Raw genomic sequence first — 13,031 nt, 5'->3', positions numbered from 1 at the left:
AGATGTATGGTATACCTATAGAATTATGATCAAAGGGAGCTAACTCATTTTCTGTTTCAAGTGGAGTTACCTTAGTAAATATGTCACAGTTAGTGAACGTTTTGGTACTGATCCAGAACACACACACACACACACACACACACACACACACACACACACACACACACACACATATATAAAAACTAGCAAACATACCCATGATCATGAAGGACTTTGCTGTACACTTGGGTACTCGGTTTGTGGGCACCCTTGCAGTAAGTGGATGTTGTAAGAGAAACTATTGCTTAAGGTGTTTAAAACTTTTTTAAACTATCTTCTGAAATGACTCAGATCCAACTATGAACTTTAAAGCAAGTAGATTCTATCAAAGTTGACACTGATATTGTTGCACATAAAAATTGAAACAATCACATTTGTTTGGTATCTCATTTTTATCAAAGAAATAGCAAATATACCCCAACTTGGTGTGCACCATCCCTAGGTGGAGGGGAGTTTATGAAGAGCCGCACCAAATATAACCATAACCATTATCTTGGAATAATGGTGTGCACCATTTCTAAGTGGTGGACCATCATCATGCCAGGTTTGGTCAAGATCGGTTCAGTGATGTCGGCTACAGGAGAGTTGTACACACATACACGCACATTACTACTTATATATATATATATATATATATATATATATATATATAAATATATTTGTTTATTGTTATATAAACATGCTCACATCCCGCTGCTACAAATAGCCACTTGTTTCAATCAAACAACAGATATCATCAGGCAGCGACTTGACTATTCAAAAGTTCAATGAACTTTTGAATAGTCAAGTCGCTGCCTGATGATATCTGTTGTTTGATTGAAACAAGTGGCTATTTGTAGCAGCGGGATGTGAGCATGTTTATATAACAATAAACAAGTATTATCAGCTCTTTTTATTGAGCACTATCTAACAACCTCGTTGAATTCATTAGTCCATTACTTTTGAATATAAAAAAACCCGAGTATATATAAATATATACATATACACACTCACATCGGATCTCCGAGGCGAAGACGTTAACCTTAATATCGTTTAAAAAATCAACAACAAAAAGCTACGAAAACAGATAAACGATAAAAAACTAAACAGTAAATTATCTATGGTATCATAGCGCAATGGGTTAGGGCGCTGGACTGAAATACATAAGGTCCATGGTTCGAATCCTAACAATAGTCAAGCTACGCTGAAGAGGAGTAGGGCTCCGAAACATGAGTGTCCATAGATTATTGTTTTTAAAAATAATAAATATATATATATATATATATATATATATATATGTGTGTGTGTGTGTGGAAATATGTTTTTTCAATTATATTTCACCTTTTATTTATAGCAATCCTTTAATTTATGAAGCTAGCTGTAACTAATAACAACTAAATAACAAAAGTCTATATTCTAAATTTCAAAATGTTGACCATACAAGAATTGTATATACATATTTCATTAACTAAAATTGACGTTTTTTTTGTCTATTAATTCTATTTTTGATCTTAATCAACTTCCGAACAATAGTCCTCCCTTCTGGCAGGAACTGGCTGATATAATCGCCATATTTGTTGTAAGTCTGAGTGCTTTCTTCATCGTTAGGGATCGATTAATCTAACTGGTTCTGAACAATTTATATAATATATTTTTTTTTTATAACGTTTATATTTATTTCACTGTTTAATTATTTTGATAACTTTACAAACATTTCAGGATGTTACTACTATTGATAAAGTTTATTTTATTAATCGTAGGTTTTTATTAGTAATGCTACTAGAATTTCAAGTTTTTGTTTGTTATTGTTGGTCTGTTCAAGTATAAATGTGTTGTCAACTAAAATCTTCCTAAATTCAGACAGGAATGTACTACAGCTCCTAGAATTATTTGCTCCTTGAGCATTTGTGAGTTTCCTCCCACACGTATGCAAAGCCACCCCCTTTTTAGGGATATGTATATATATATATATATAGATATATAAATTCCCGTTCACATACACCTTTCAGAATAAGGCTAGAAACTAGATAGAATCGAGCAATTGCATCGACAACGTCACATCGTAGAATGTAGAACTGGATGAAAATATAAGAATTTAAAAAATCGAGGCATAGTCAATAGATTGCGCCTTGGCCCATTTTGTTAGGTCGTCAGTATTGCACACTTCATGAGTGCGACGACCTGGGTTCGCGCCTATGTCGGAGCACATCACTGATGAGATGCAGTACATCGAAACCCACTTTGGGTCTGGCGTTGTCCGTTGTCGATGCAATTGCTTGATTCTATCTGGTTCTGGGTTCTAGCTTTATTCTGAAAGGTGTATGTGAACGGGAATTTATATATCTATCTATAATCTCCTCTTAATGTCTAATATATATATATATATATATGAGCAAACAGTTAATAAAATGTTAAAAAACACTTTGAAATGAGTTAAAAACATATTTAATCTGAAAAGGAAACACTAGATAAATGGATAGTCCTTAATCCACGGAGTTTCGAAGAAATACTCTCCTTCTCATCAGAGGGTAGGAATTAGCAAAATGCGGGATCGGATTTTGCATGCAGAAGTATTTGATGAAACAACAAGTAAGTCAAAGATCTTACTTGAAACAAAATAAGTTAAGCAGAGGGAATATGGTAAAGAAAAAGGTGATTACACATGAATGGTGGAAGATAAAAAATCCAGTGACGGTAAAATCCAAATGTAAAAATTTTTTTATGTTGCCAAATTGTTGAAGCCAAACGGGTATATATATGCATGCATTTTTTTTTCTTGTTTATTTAAGATGAAATAGTTAGCCACAGACACATGCGCAACCATTACTGCACCTCATCAACCCATGACAGAATTCAAAGCCTTGATCGGGATAACTATTTTATGATATTTGTACTATTTGAATTCTTCGGACTACTATTCTCATCTTAAGTGTTATTTTCGCAACGTTTTGGTCAATGTAATCTCCGACCATCTTCAAGTGTATCTTGTCGAGTTTGGGAATCTTTCTGTCAAACTCGGGAATCTCCCCAGAATTTTTAACAGAACCCTTTATTTAATCTAATGAGGTACCATGTTCTCAACCGTGATTGGGTAGGAGTCCTAAGTAATTCGCAATTTGTATTTTCTAGTGCTGCCTGCACTGAGGATTGAACCTTTAACCTTCAGATGAGTGCAACTTACAACTGAATTCTTACCAAGTACTTTAACAACTACATGCCACAGGCCTTTATCTATATCCTAGCTGGCAGCCCGGCATTGCCCAGTCGTACAATACGCTTAAACAGGATATTTTAAATCATGCAGATTGCATATGTATTATTATAGAATCAATCCTCTATTGATTATTATATATTACAAGGAATAATTTCCCTGGTAAACTAATTCGCACAAAAAAAAAAAAAAAAAATAATGATAATGTTGTTCATCAAATTCTGTCTGTGTTTGTTTACAATATCATGTCAGTTGATCTTTGGGATTGATAATGAATGCCCTGGAAAAATCACTCCTGTTTAGTTTTAAAATATGCAAACAAAGAAATGATTTGCAGCGATTTTAAATAGTATCTCTTCTTTTATCGTAAATTGAACTCATTAATAAGAAAAAATTAAAATGGTGAGATACACTTGGGCTTGAACAGGGAATCATTCGATCTGTAGTCGAATGCTCTACAATTAAGCTATATCTCCAGATGACAATAAATCTGTTGTTTTTTTTTCTAAGAAGAAATGATTTGCTGAGATTTTATTATTTCCCATGGCCAGTGTAATGTAAAATATTTCCCTGTAAAAATTCTTTTTTATCTAGAAGAGAAGAAAGACTTTTTAAGATCGGATTTTTTTGATTTTTGATTCTTACTGGATGAATTTCTGTACAAAACATAAATAAGAACACTGCCAGACATATAAATTAGCTTTGTGTGAAATTTGCAAACGATAGGCTCAACCGTTTTGGAACCTATGAGGAAGGAACTAGCGTGCATACACACACACACACGCCCAGTGACTTTTATTTAATAATAGAGATGTTTTCATATAAAATGGTTCCCAAAAGAGGGTATTTATATACAGGGTGACCCCCCAAAAACGGTCCCCAACTCTAATTAGGCCTCGTTTCTTAGTGTTTTGTCCGAATGAAATGAAACGTTGGTCATAATTAGTTTATTATATTCAAAACATCACATCAAAACACCAGGGTCTTTGGCCTTTTTTCTCCGTTCTACAGCATATGTTCTAGATGGCCTCCATTTAGCTTTTGTTTTTTTTTGGGTTACCCTGTACATATGTCATATCGTGACAATAACAAATTACAAATACAAACCTTGACCAAATCGATAGCTTTACAGGAAAAGTCACAGCAGTACATCATAAGGTTTGGATTGCTGAAAGACAACAAAAAATTTTGATGAAAATAATTTTCTTACGAATTACGGAATTCTTGTTTGGCCGGATCTCTTTTTAACTCGCTTCTCAATTTAACTTTTAGTGCAAGAAATATTTACAACATTAAGCAATATCAATACTTGTTCCACTCGATCGTTCCCCAAAAATTTTCTGTCTTACCATTCTTTTGGAATTTAAAAAATTTTTTCATCTATTTTAATTCCCTTTTAACATTATTTCAAAAGTTTTGATGAAAATAATTTTCTATCACTATCTATGTTAACACTTCAAAAGCTAACAATGACCAAGATCTTTCTGATACTCTCTCTGCTGATCTTGAGCACCGTGGTTCAATGGGGAAAAAGTTAATTTTAATGCATCAAAAACCAAGCTTCTCTTTTTTCATTGTAATCGCTCTAACCCCATCAGGTGCCAATTGAAATGAATGGTCCTCAACTTGGGACAGCACCATCTCTTGACAAGCTTCTGGAACTGACCTTCACTCCTGATCTGAAATGAAACACATACATCAAATCTGTTGCCAAGAATGCTGGAAAAATGGTTAGACCACTCTAAAGCTCCAGTAGGTATTTCACTGCTGATGCAATCGTCTATCTGTATAAGAGCCAGGTACGCCCTAAAATGGAATACTGTTGCCACATCTGGGCAGGAGCTACTCGGTGTACCCTATCCAGTCTTGATAGAGTTCAAAACCAACTTCGAAACCTAGTAGGTGATGCCCTTTTCTCTTTCCTGCAACCTCTTTCCCACAGAAGAGACGTTGCAAACCTGTCTCTGCTCTATCGTTATTTTCATGGCAAGTGTTTGACTGAGCTCCAATCTATAATCCCACTCATTGCTAAACTTTCACAAAAAACACCCAACTAGCTACAACCGCTATAAACGATTTTCCCCACTCTATCTGTGCCTAAATCTAAATGTAGATTCCATGAACAAAGCTTCTTTCCTAGAACTGCTCGCTTGTGAAACGCAGTTCCACTGGCCTGCTTCCCAGCCGATTACAATATGGTAGCCTTCAAGTCCAATGTAAACAAGTTTTTGTTGAGCTGTCCCCCTTAAATAATCAAAATTCTACCCAATGTACACCAATAATTATTATGACACTACCCCATTACATTCATTAACTATTATCCTCGAGTGGCCTTCAGACCTTGATAAATGGTGACTCACTTGTAAAAAAAAAAAAAAAAGATGTAATTCTTGTTTTTAACTCGCTTCTCAATTAACTTTTAGTGCAAGAAATATTTACAACATTAAGCAATATCAATACTTGTTCCACTCGATCGTTCCCCCAAAATTTTCAATCTTACCATTCTTTTGGAAGTTTTCTAATTTCATCGCAACATCATCTATTTTAATTCCCTTTTAACATTATTTCAAAAGTAGATTTTTTGTCTGCTAAAAATTGGCAAAAGTTATAACCCGTTGACTTAGAATGAGTGCTTTATGCCAAATTGATGGTTGAATATCGTTAAATTTGTGCTCATTTTTGCATTAAATATTAATCCCTAAATCTGGATGGAACAAATACCATAATACTTTGTTCGCTGCACCTAATCATAACAAAAGTCTTTACAAAGTTTCAGCAAGATCGGCCCAGTAGTTTCAAAGAAAACTTTTGGTGATTGAGCATAACACAATGCCTTAACTTTCAAATATGTCACTATGGGATGTCCACATTTCTCAATAGAGGTATGGAAGCGCAAAATGGATACAATACATCCGCTTTTCTCCAAAACTGTTTACTTATATATTTGGAGAAAAATATTTTGTGTTAATATATTTTAAAATATATTTATTAACAGAAACATGCAAAAAACAATGAATGATGTTGTAAAATGTTTTGAATTCTTAAAAAAATTTTGCATCAGTTTTTATTTATTCATTTTTATTTATTCATTTTTAGCAAACTATTTAGATATTTCAAAAATATATTTATTTCCAAAAACATGAAAAAAAAAAAACCCCAATGAATGTGTTGTAAAATGTTTTGAATTCTTAAGAATTTTTTTTCATCAATTTTTATTTATTCATTTTTGGCAAACTAATTAGATATTTCAAAAACATATTTATTTACAAAAAAACGAAAAAAAAACCCCAAAAAACCCCAATGAATGTGTCGCTAAATATAATTTTGAATTATTCAATTTTTTCATCAATTTTTATTTATTTACTTTTGGCAAACTATTTAGATATTTTAAAAATATACTTATTTATAGAAACATGTAAAAACAATGAACGTAAAATAAAATATAACGTAAAATATAATATTTGAAAAAAATAAAAATAAAAACTGTAAATATGTTTGAAAAAAAAAAATTAATTGATAAAAAGTTTACGAATAATCTTATTAGAATTCAAAACAATATTTCACATTTCTATAAAGAAATATATTTTTAAAATGTCTAGATAAATGAAGCAAACACTTTTTAAAAAAAGCTTTTTTAAGCTGGGACACAATGCGACACATTGTTTTTTTTGGGGGGGGGGCGCTTCTACAGAATTTGGATGAGATTTTATAGTCTATAAATGGAGTTTTCAGATAAAAACAAACAATAGTTTCAACTGATTTTTTTTTGTCAATTCTAATAAGTTACAATGGTAGCTTCTAAATTATGCAGTCCAAATTACCTGAATATTACTGACTTATTAAAAAAAACAACTTTAATAGTGGTAGCAGGTGAAAAATTGCCGCCATCTTCTTTAAATCAAAACTGAAAATTACATCCCTTTCGAACTCTCTTGTGTCTTACGATCGTTTTCATCAAATTCTATTTTTTATAATTTTCTACCTATCGATTTTAATTTCAAGTTTCGATTTTCGTAATTTTTGGATATAGTTATCTTAAAAATACGAGGAGTACATAGATACCATTGTTTTTATGTGAAATTCAGGATTTTTGAAATTTCGTCCCCATAGCGTAGAAGCATCTTTTTTTTTTTTTTATATTTCTGTAAATAAATATACATTTTCTTTAAATATATAAACAGTTTACCAAAATATATAATATATTATCTTAAATAAACATAGTTACTTTTAAAAAATGTGATTAAAAAAAAAAATGAATAATAAAAAAATAAGTAACCAGTTTTAGAAAAAGCAGAAGTATTGTATCTATTTTGTGCTTCCATACCTCGGTTGAGATATGCAGGCGCCCTCTAGCGACATGTTTGAAAGTTAAGGTATCGTGTTATGCTCAATTACCAAACTTTTAGAGTAAATGTGGTATTGTGGTGACTAATTCCTATTAATCCCTAAGTGTGCATCAAATGGATACCATAATACTTAGATTGCTGTACTTTATCATAAAGATCCATACAAAATTTCAGCCAGATCGACCAAGTAGTTTCCAAGAAAAAGTGGAATGGACAGACAAAGATACTAAGAGAAATATATTATAGAAAATCATAGAATTAATAACTTTTTTCATATATAAATTATTATCAATTCTGATGACCTTAAGAAAACAAAATATGCACTGTTGGATTTTATGTCTAGTTAACAAATTTTAAGGGGTCAAAGTTTTTAAAAAATTCAATCTCTGCAGTCTCTACTAACTTTTCTCTATGGTAGTTAAGGAAGCATATTATAAAGAAAGGCATTACTGTACATATTCACACTTTTTAATATATACATATGCACATAACGTTATGAACAGTACATAGGGCCGGAGCAAAGCCGGGCGAGACTGCTAGTTTATATACAAATAAATACACATTGGTCTTTATTATAGAGTGGAAGATATTAAAAATGAGGAAGAAATGCTATACTTACGTATTCGTCTTAAGAACTGGAAATACTGTATTGCCAACACCACATCCCACCTGAAAAAACATTAAGATTAGGTGGAAAAACTTTCAAATATTTTGTTTTTTTTTCACAACATATGATTTTAATACTTAAGATGAACCGTTGAAAAAGTTTGAAACTCAATCAAGAAATCGTTTACAATTTGACTTCAATGGGAAAAACATTAGGTTATAATGCATTGGATCATTATGGAAATAATAATCGATTTGTTGCCTCAACCTAAAATAGGGTTCTTCAACTGGGAGCCCATAGTCTCCTAAGGGAACCACAGCATTTTCGATCAGGGAGCCATAAGAGGATGCCAGAAAAATTTAATTCAAAATGCAGAAACTTGCAATGGGTAAGGTGACAAAACTCCAGCCATGAAAAAAAAAAAAATCATTTTTATATACATTGTGGCCTCTAAAATTTAATTGGTTCCAGTGTGGCTTTCATTTCTTGAAATTTTTGTATCCAAAAAAGGCATTTTACACGAAAATTGCTTATTTGTTCCAAGACGAAGCTGGACAGAAGAAGCCTTGATTTTCCCAACTATAGACGGTAACAAAAAAAGTAATGTGACGTCGACAAGAAGAAAAAAACACAACACAAATGAAGATTGTATCGATAGGAAAGAGGAGGAAGGAAGCATGTTTTCTTGCAAAAACAATCGCTTTTGTGGAACTTATCAGCTGATTCGTCCTTTTAACAATGTTCGTTTCCTGTGGAGTTTGGTCAGGCTAAGTTAAAAAAAAGGAAGCCTTGAATTCTTTGGTGCTGCAATTGCTGTCAGAACTCCTTACACTTGTCTGGTATGAATGACGGAAAAAGCTGACAAGCACATGTTGTCTTCGATGATTGGCCAGCAAAAGAGGAAGAGAATTCGAAATAACCGCTCTAGAGGGGTTGACAGGAATCTAAAAAGGGAGGTCTGTGATTGGTTGTTTTTTCATCCAATCACAGGGAACCCCGTTAGTGACTCCTTAGTAATTCCAATACAACAGCAAATGTGTCATTTTCAGCAAAATGTTCACTTTGATTTATAATTTTAGTGTAACTAAATAAATAACATAACACAATAAATAACATAACTAAATAAATAACATAATATAAATAACATAACATAAATAAATAACATAAATGACATAACTAAATAAATAACATAAATAAAGAACATAACATAAATAACATAACTAAATAATAACATAAATAAATAGATAACATAACTAAATAAATAACATAAATGACATAACTAAATAAAGAACATAACATAAATAACATAACTAAATAATAACATAAATAACATAACTAAATAATAACATAAATAACATAACTAAATAATAACATAAATAAATAAATAACATAACTAAATAAATAACATAAATAACATAAAACAAAATCTGCACTTCTTTTTGTTGAAGTGCAAGGGGTCATGAGTTTTCAGGTATTCAGTAAGAGGGCCATGGGTAATTAAATGTTGAGAAATATTGGTCTAAAATAATGCGGTTCACAAATCACAGGCTGGTTTTCTCTTACTTCTCTTCCTTTTTACTCTGACTCCCTCTCTCGATATATACGAGATAAAATATGACCAAAATCAAGTAAATTTTGACTAACTTTTTGTGCTTCAAACGTTTGGTTATTTTTCCGTCTTTAAAACCATATGCATTTTGTCACATTTTTTTAATAAAAATGCTTTATTTTTGTTAAAACACAAAATTAAGCAATAAAATTTGTCATAAGTGTGCTTTTGTACAAGAGATTTGAATATGGCACTGAAAATTTCCAGAAATCTAGTTTCCAGGTAATATACATTAAACGCACATAAATATTTTGCAATATGTTAACTATACCATTTACTATTAAAAAAAGTCAGAAAAGTTAAAGTTGAATTGTAATGCAAAGTAATTATTGTAAAGCCAAATAAAATAGCTCAATATACAAGATAGAGCAAAATAAAAATTGTAGGATTTATAGTTAAATTCTGTGAAGTAAAAAATATAAAATTTTTAGACAAAAAAAAATTATTGTTTGAAACAAAGAATACAAGTTATTTCCTTAATCCATGGATTTTCAATGCATGGCTTATATCTTCAGAGGAATTGTATTTAGCAAAATAATCATTATGAATAATCATAAATTTTGCTATTTTAGCATATATATTGAAAATTAGAGTCAAAAAAGTATTTTAATAGAACATAGATGAGGACATTTTGTCTAAAAATTTTATATTTTTATCAACAGAATTTAACTATAAATCCTACAATATATATATATATATATATATATATATATATATATATATATATATATATATATATATATATCTTATTAATATTTTTTTAAACCAAGATTTTTTGATATATTAAAATTCCTGTAATGTTCATATCTCAATAAAATCAAAGTCAAAATTAATTAACTCAATTAATTAAACTTCATGACTATCAGTTTTCATAATCGAGCATGCGTATAATATTTTTGCAAAAACCAAGACAACAAAACATAAAATAAAAACATCATATGATGTATTTCCTTATGTGTTACAATTGTTTAGAAACCATTTGAACAAATTTGAATATTATATCATTTAAAAATATTCCAAAATAGCTACTCTTCAGATGATGAAATACATTTGTTATACATACATGAATACATTCATAATCCCTATTTTAAGAGATTAAGCTTTTGAACTCCCCTCTATCCCAATTTTCATATTTTATTTATTTTTTTAAAAATATTTTTTCAATTGTCTTCGAATTGGCATGCATGTGCGCACACACATGCACACACAATTGTAGACTATGTATATTGCAATTTTATGAAAACCCTTTATTTTATAATTTCACATACATTTCACTTTCGACATTTTGTCGCTTTAGTAAATCATTTACGGTCATATATAAAACAGCAATTTGATGACGCATTGATGACACTCTAAGTTAACAATGAAAGGGGAAGCAATCAAAACGATTGAAAATGTTGACAGAAAATAAAGTTTATTTACCTCAAATATATGGAAGCTTTCGTCAGGGCCCTGGTTTTCTTGAGGTGAAGTTGGTGGGATCACCGCAATTTCTGGAATGTCTGGGTTTTCTGACGAGGGACCATCCTCTTCTGATAGCGCCTCTTTTTCCTTCTCATCTGTTCCTGTTAACTCTTCAGTTTCTTCTTCTTCATCATCATCTTCTTCTTCCGTCTCTTCAACTTCCTCTTCAGATCCAGAATGAGGATTGGAAAGCTCGGAGAGAGCGGCACCATTGGCATATGGCGCCAATTCTGGAAATTCGGTGAATAGCCAATGGCGGTCTTTGAAGAATTTGTCTTGATGGATTTTGTAAAAACTGTCCCAGAATTCATAGGCTTTCTCTTCATATTCGACTAAAAAAAAAAAAAGATTTTAAAATTAGTTGATACACATCTTGAGGGAGGATTGGTTGGTTGCTTTTGTTTTACGGCATATCAACCCTTTTCAGGTTATTTAATGCTGAATCCAGTGATTTTGAAGAAAAAATTTTTAATAGAATATATTTGTGGTTTTCAAGTCGGTTTCTATTTAACTCATACTTGGGACTCTAACAGTTACTACCACCCCGGGTCAGAGTGGACCTGGGAGCAAAAAGGGTGGCTCCACACTCCCCAAAGCCCGCAAGCTGGGGCCTCACCATCGGATATACTTTAAGGTCATATCCAGGACCTTTGGGGGAGGGGGGTCATACATTTATGAGTAGGGTGAATGTTAAGCCACAAGATAATAATTAAAAAAACAGAAAATATTTTTATGCATCATCACTAGGGCTATGACAACAGCATATTCTTTTCATTGTTTTGATTCTCAGGTATATGTCTATTGATATCTTATATATTTTTATGTAGAGTGATGTGGTTCTTGGTTGATTAATTGTGTCTAAGTGTGTCGGATATATACTCGAGAGTCAAAACAATGAAAAGAAGATGCTGTTATCATAGCCCTAATCATCACACTGCAGCAGGGCATTACCGCTGCCAAGCAAAGGAAGAGATTGTCAGGCATGTGGGCACAGTGTGATGATGTATAGCAATGAAACGTGGCCAGTAAGAGTTGAGAATATGAGTTGCATGACGAGTAATAATATGAGAATTATATAATGTGAGGCTTAGATCTGATGACCTCAGAGGAAAATTAAATCTGGACAGTACAGAGATTGTGCAGACCAGGAAACTTTAATGGTATGACCACGTTAACAGAATGGATAAGATTTCTTGAGTTATAAGATGTACGACAGTTCAAATAACAACATCAGTTCACACGGGAAGTGATAAAGATGGATTTGATAGAAAGAGGGATAAATAAAGACCTGGCCAGAGATAGGTTATTTTACGTCAATTTCCAAAAGCCGTTCAACACATGTAAAACAGACTTTAAACGAAACATGATGATGATGATGATGAAGTTGGAGGCTGACTTATGGAATATTTTTAAAATTAATTTATTTGATTCTACAAGTCATCATCACTAACTGAGTTGATTGGTTAGGGTTAGGGTTAGAGTTAAAGTTAGGGTTAGGGCTAGAGTTAGGGTTAGAGTTAGGGTCGTATCATAAATTCATAATACTGTTTCCAGGTTGGCCAAGAGGTGGGTTAGGGTTAGAGTTAGAGTTAGAGTTAGGGTTAGAGTTAAAGTTAGGGCTAGAGTTAGAGTCGTATCATAAATTCATAATACTGTTTCCAGGTTGGCCAAGAGGTGGGTTAGGGTTAGGGTTAGAGTTAGGGTCGTATCATAAATTCATAATACTGTTTCCAGGTTGGCCAAGAGGTGGGTTAGGGTTAGGGTTAGAGTTAGAGT

The 13,031-nt window shown here is 31.9% G+C and overlaps 1 protein-coding gene across 2 annotated transcripts in view; it reads right to left on the bottom strand.

Annotated features, from left to right (window-relative positions):
• LOC145263849 (tRNA N(3)-cytidine methyltransferase METTL2-like) overlaps positions 1-13,031 on the bottom strand; it is a 43,896-nt gene that overhangs the window by 16,305 nt on the left and 14,560 nt on the right. For both annotated transcript variants that reach the window (XM_080120930.1, XM_080120929.1), the window contains 3 exons: positions 11,214-11,587; positions 8,195-8,244; positions 4,337-4,397 (listed from right to left, as the gene is read on the bottom strand). In XM_080120930.1, coding sequence (XP_079977056.1) covers positions 4,337-4,397; positions 8,195-8,244; positions 11,214-11,587 — 485 coding nt within the window. The remainder of the gene's footprint in view (positions 1-4,336; positions 4,398-8,194; positions 8,245-11,213; positions 11,588-13,031) is intronic.

The sequence above is a fragment of the Euprymna scolopes genome, chromosome 39 (genome assembly GCF_053919585.1).
Source record: "Euprymna scolopes isolate OS-2025 chromosome 39, ASM5391958v1, whole genome shotgun sequence".
NCBI lineage: Eukaryota > Metazoa > Mollusca > Cephalopoda > Sepiida > Sepiolidae > Euprymna > Euprymna scolopes.
This window is presented reverse-complemented; position numbering and strand designations above follow the sequence as displayed.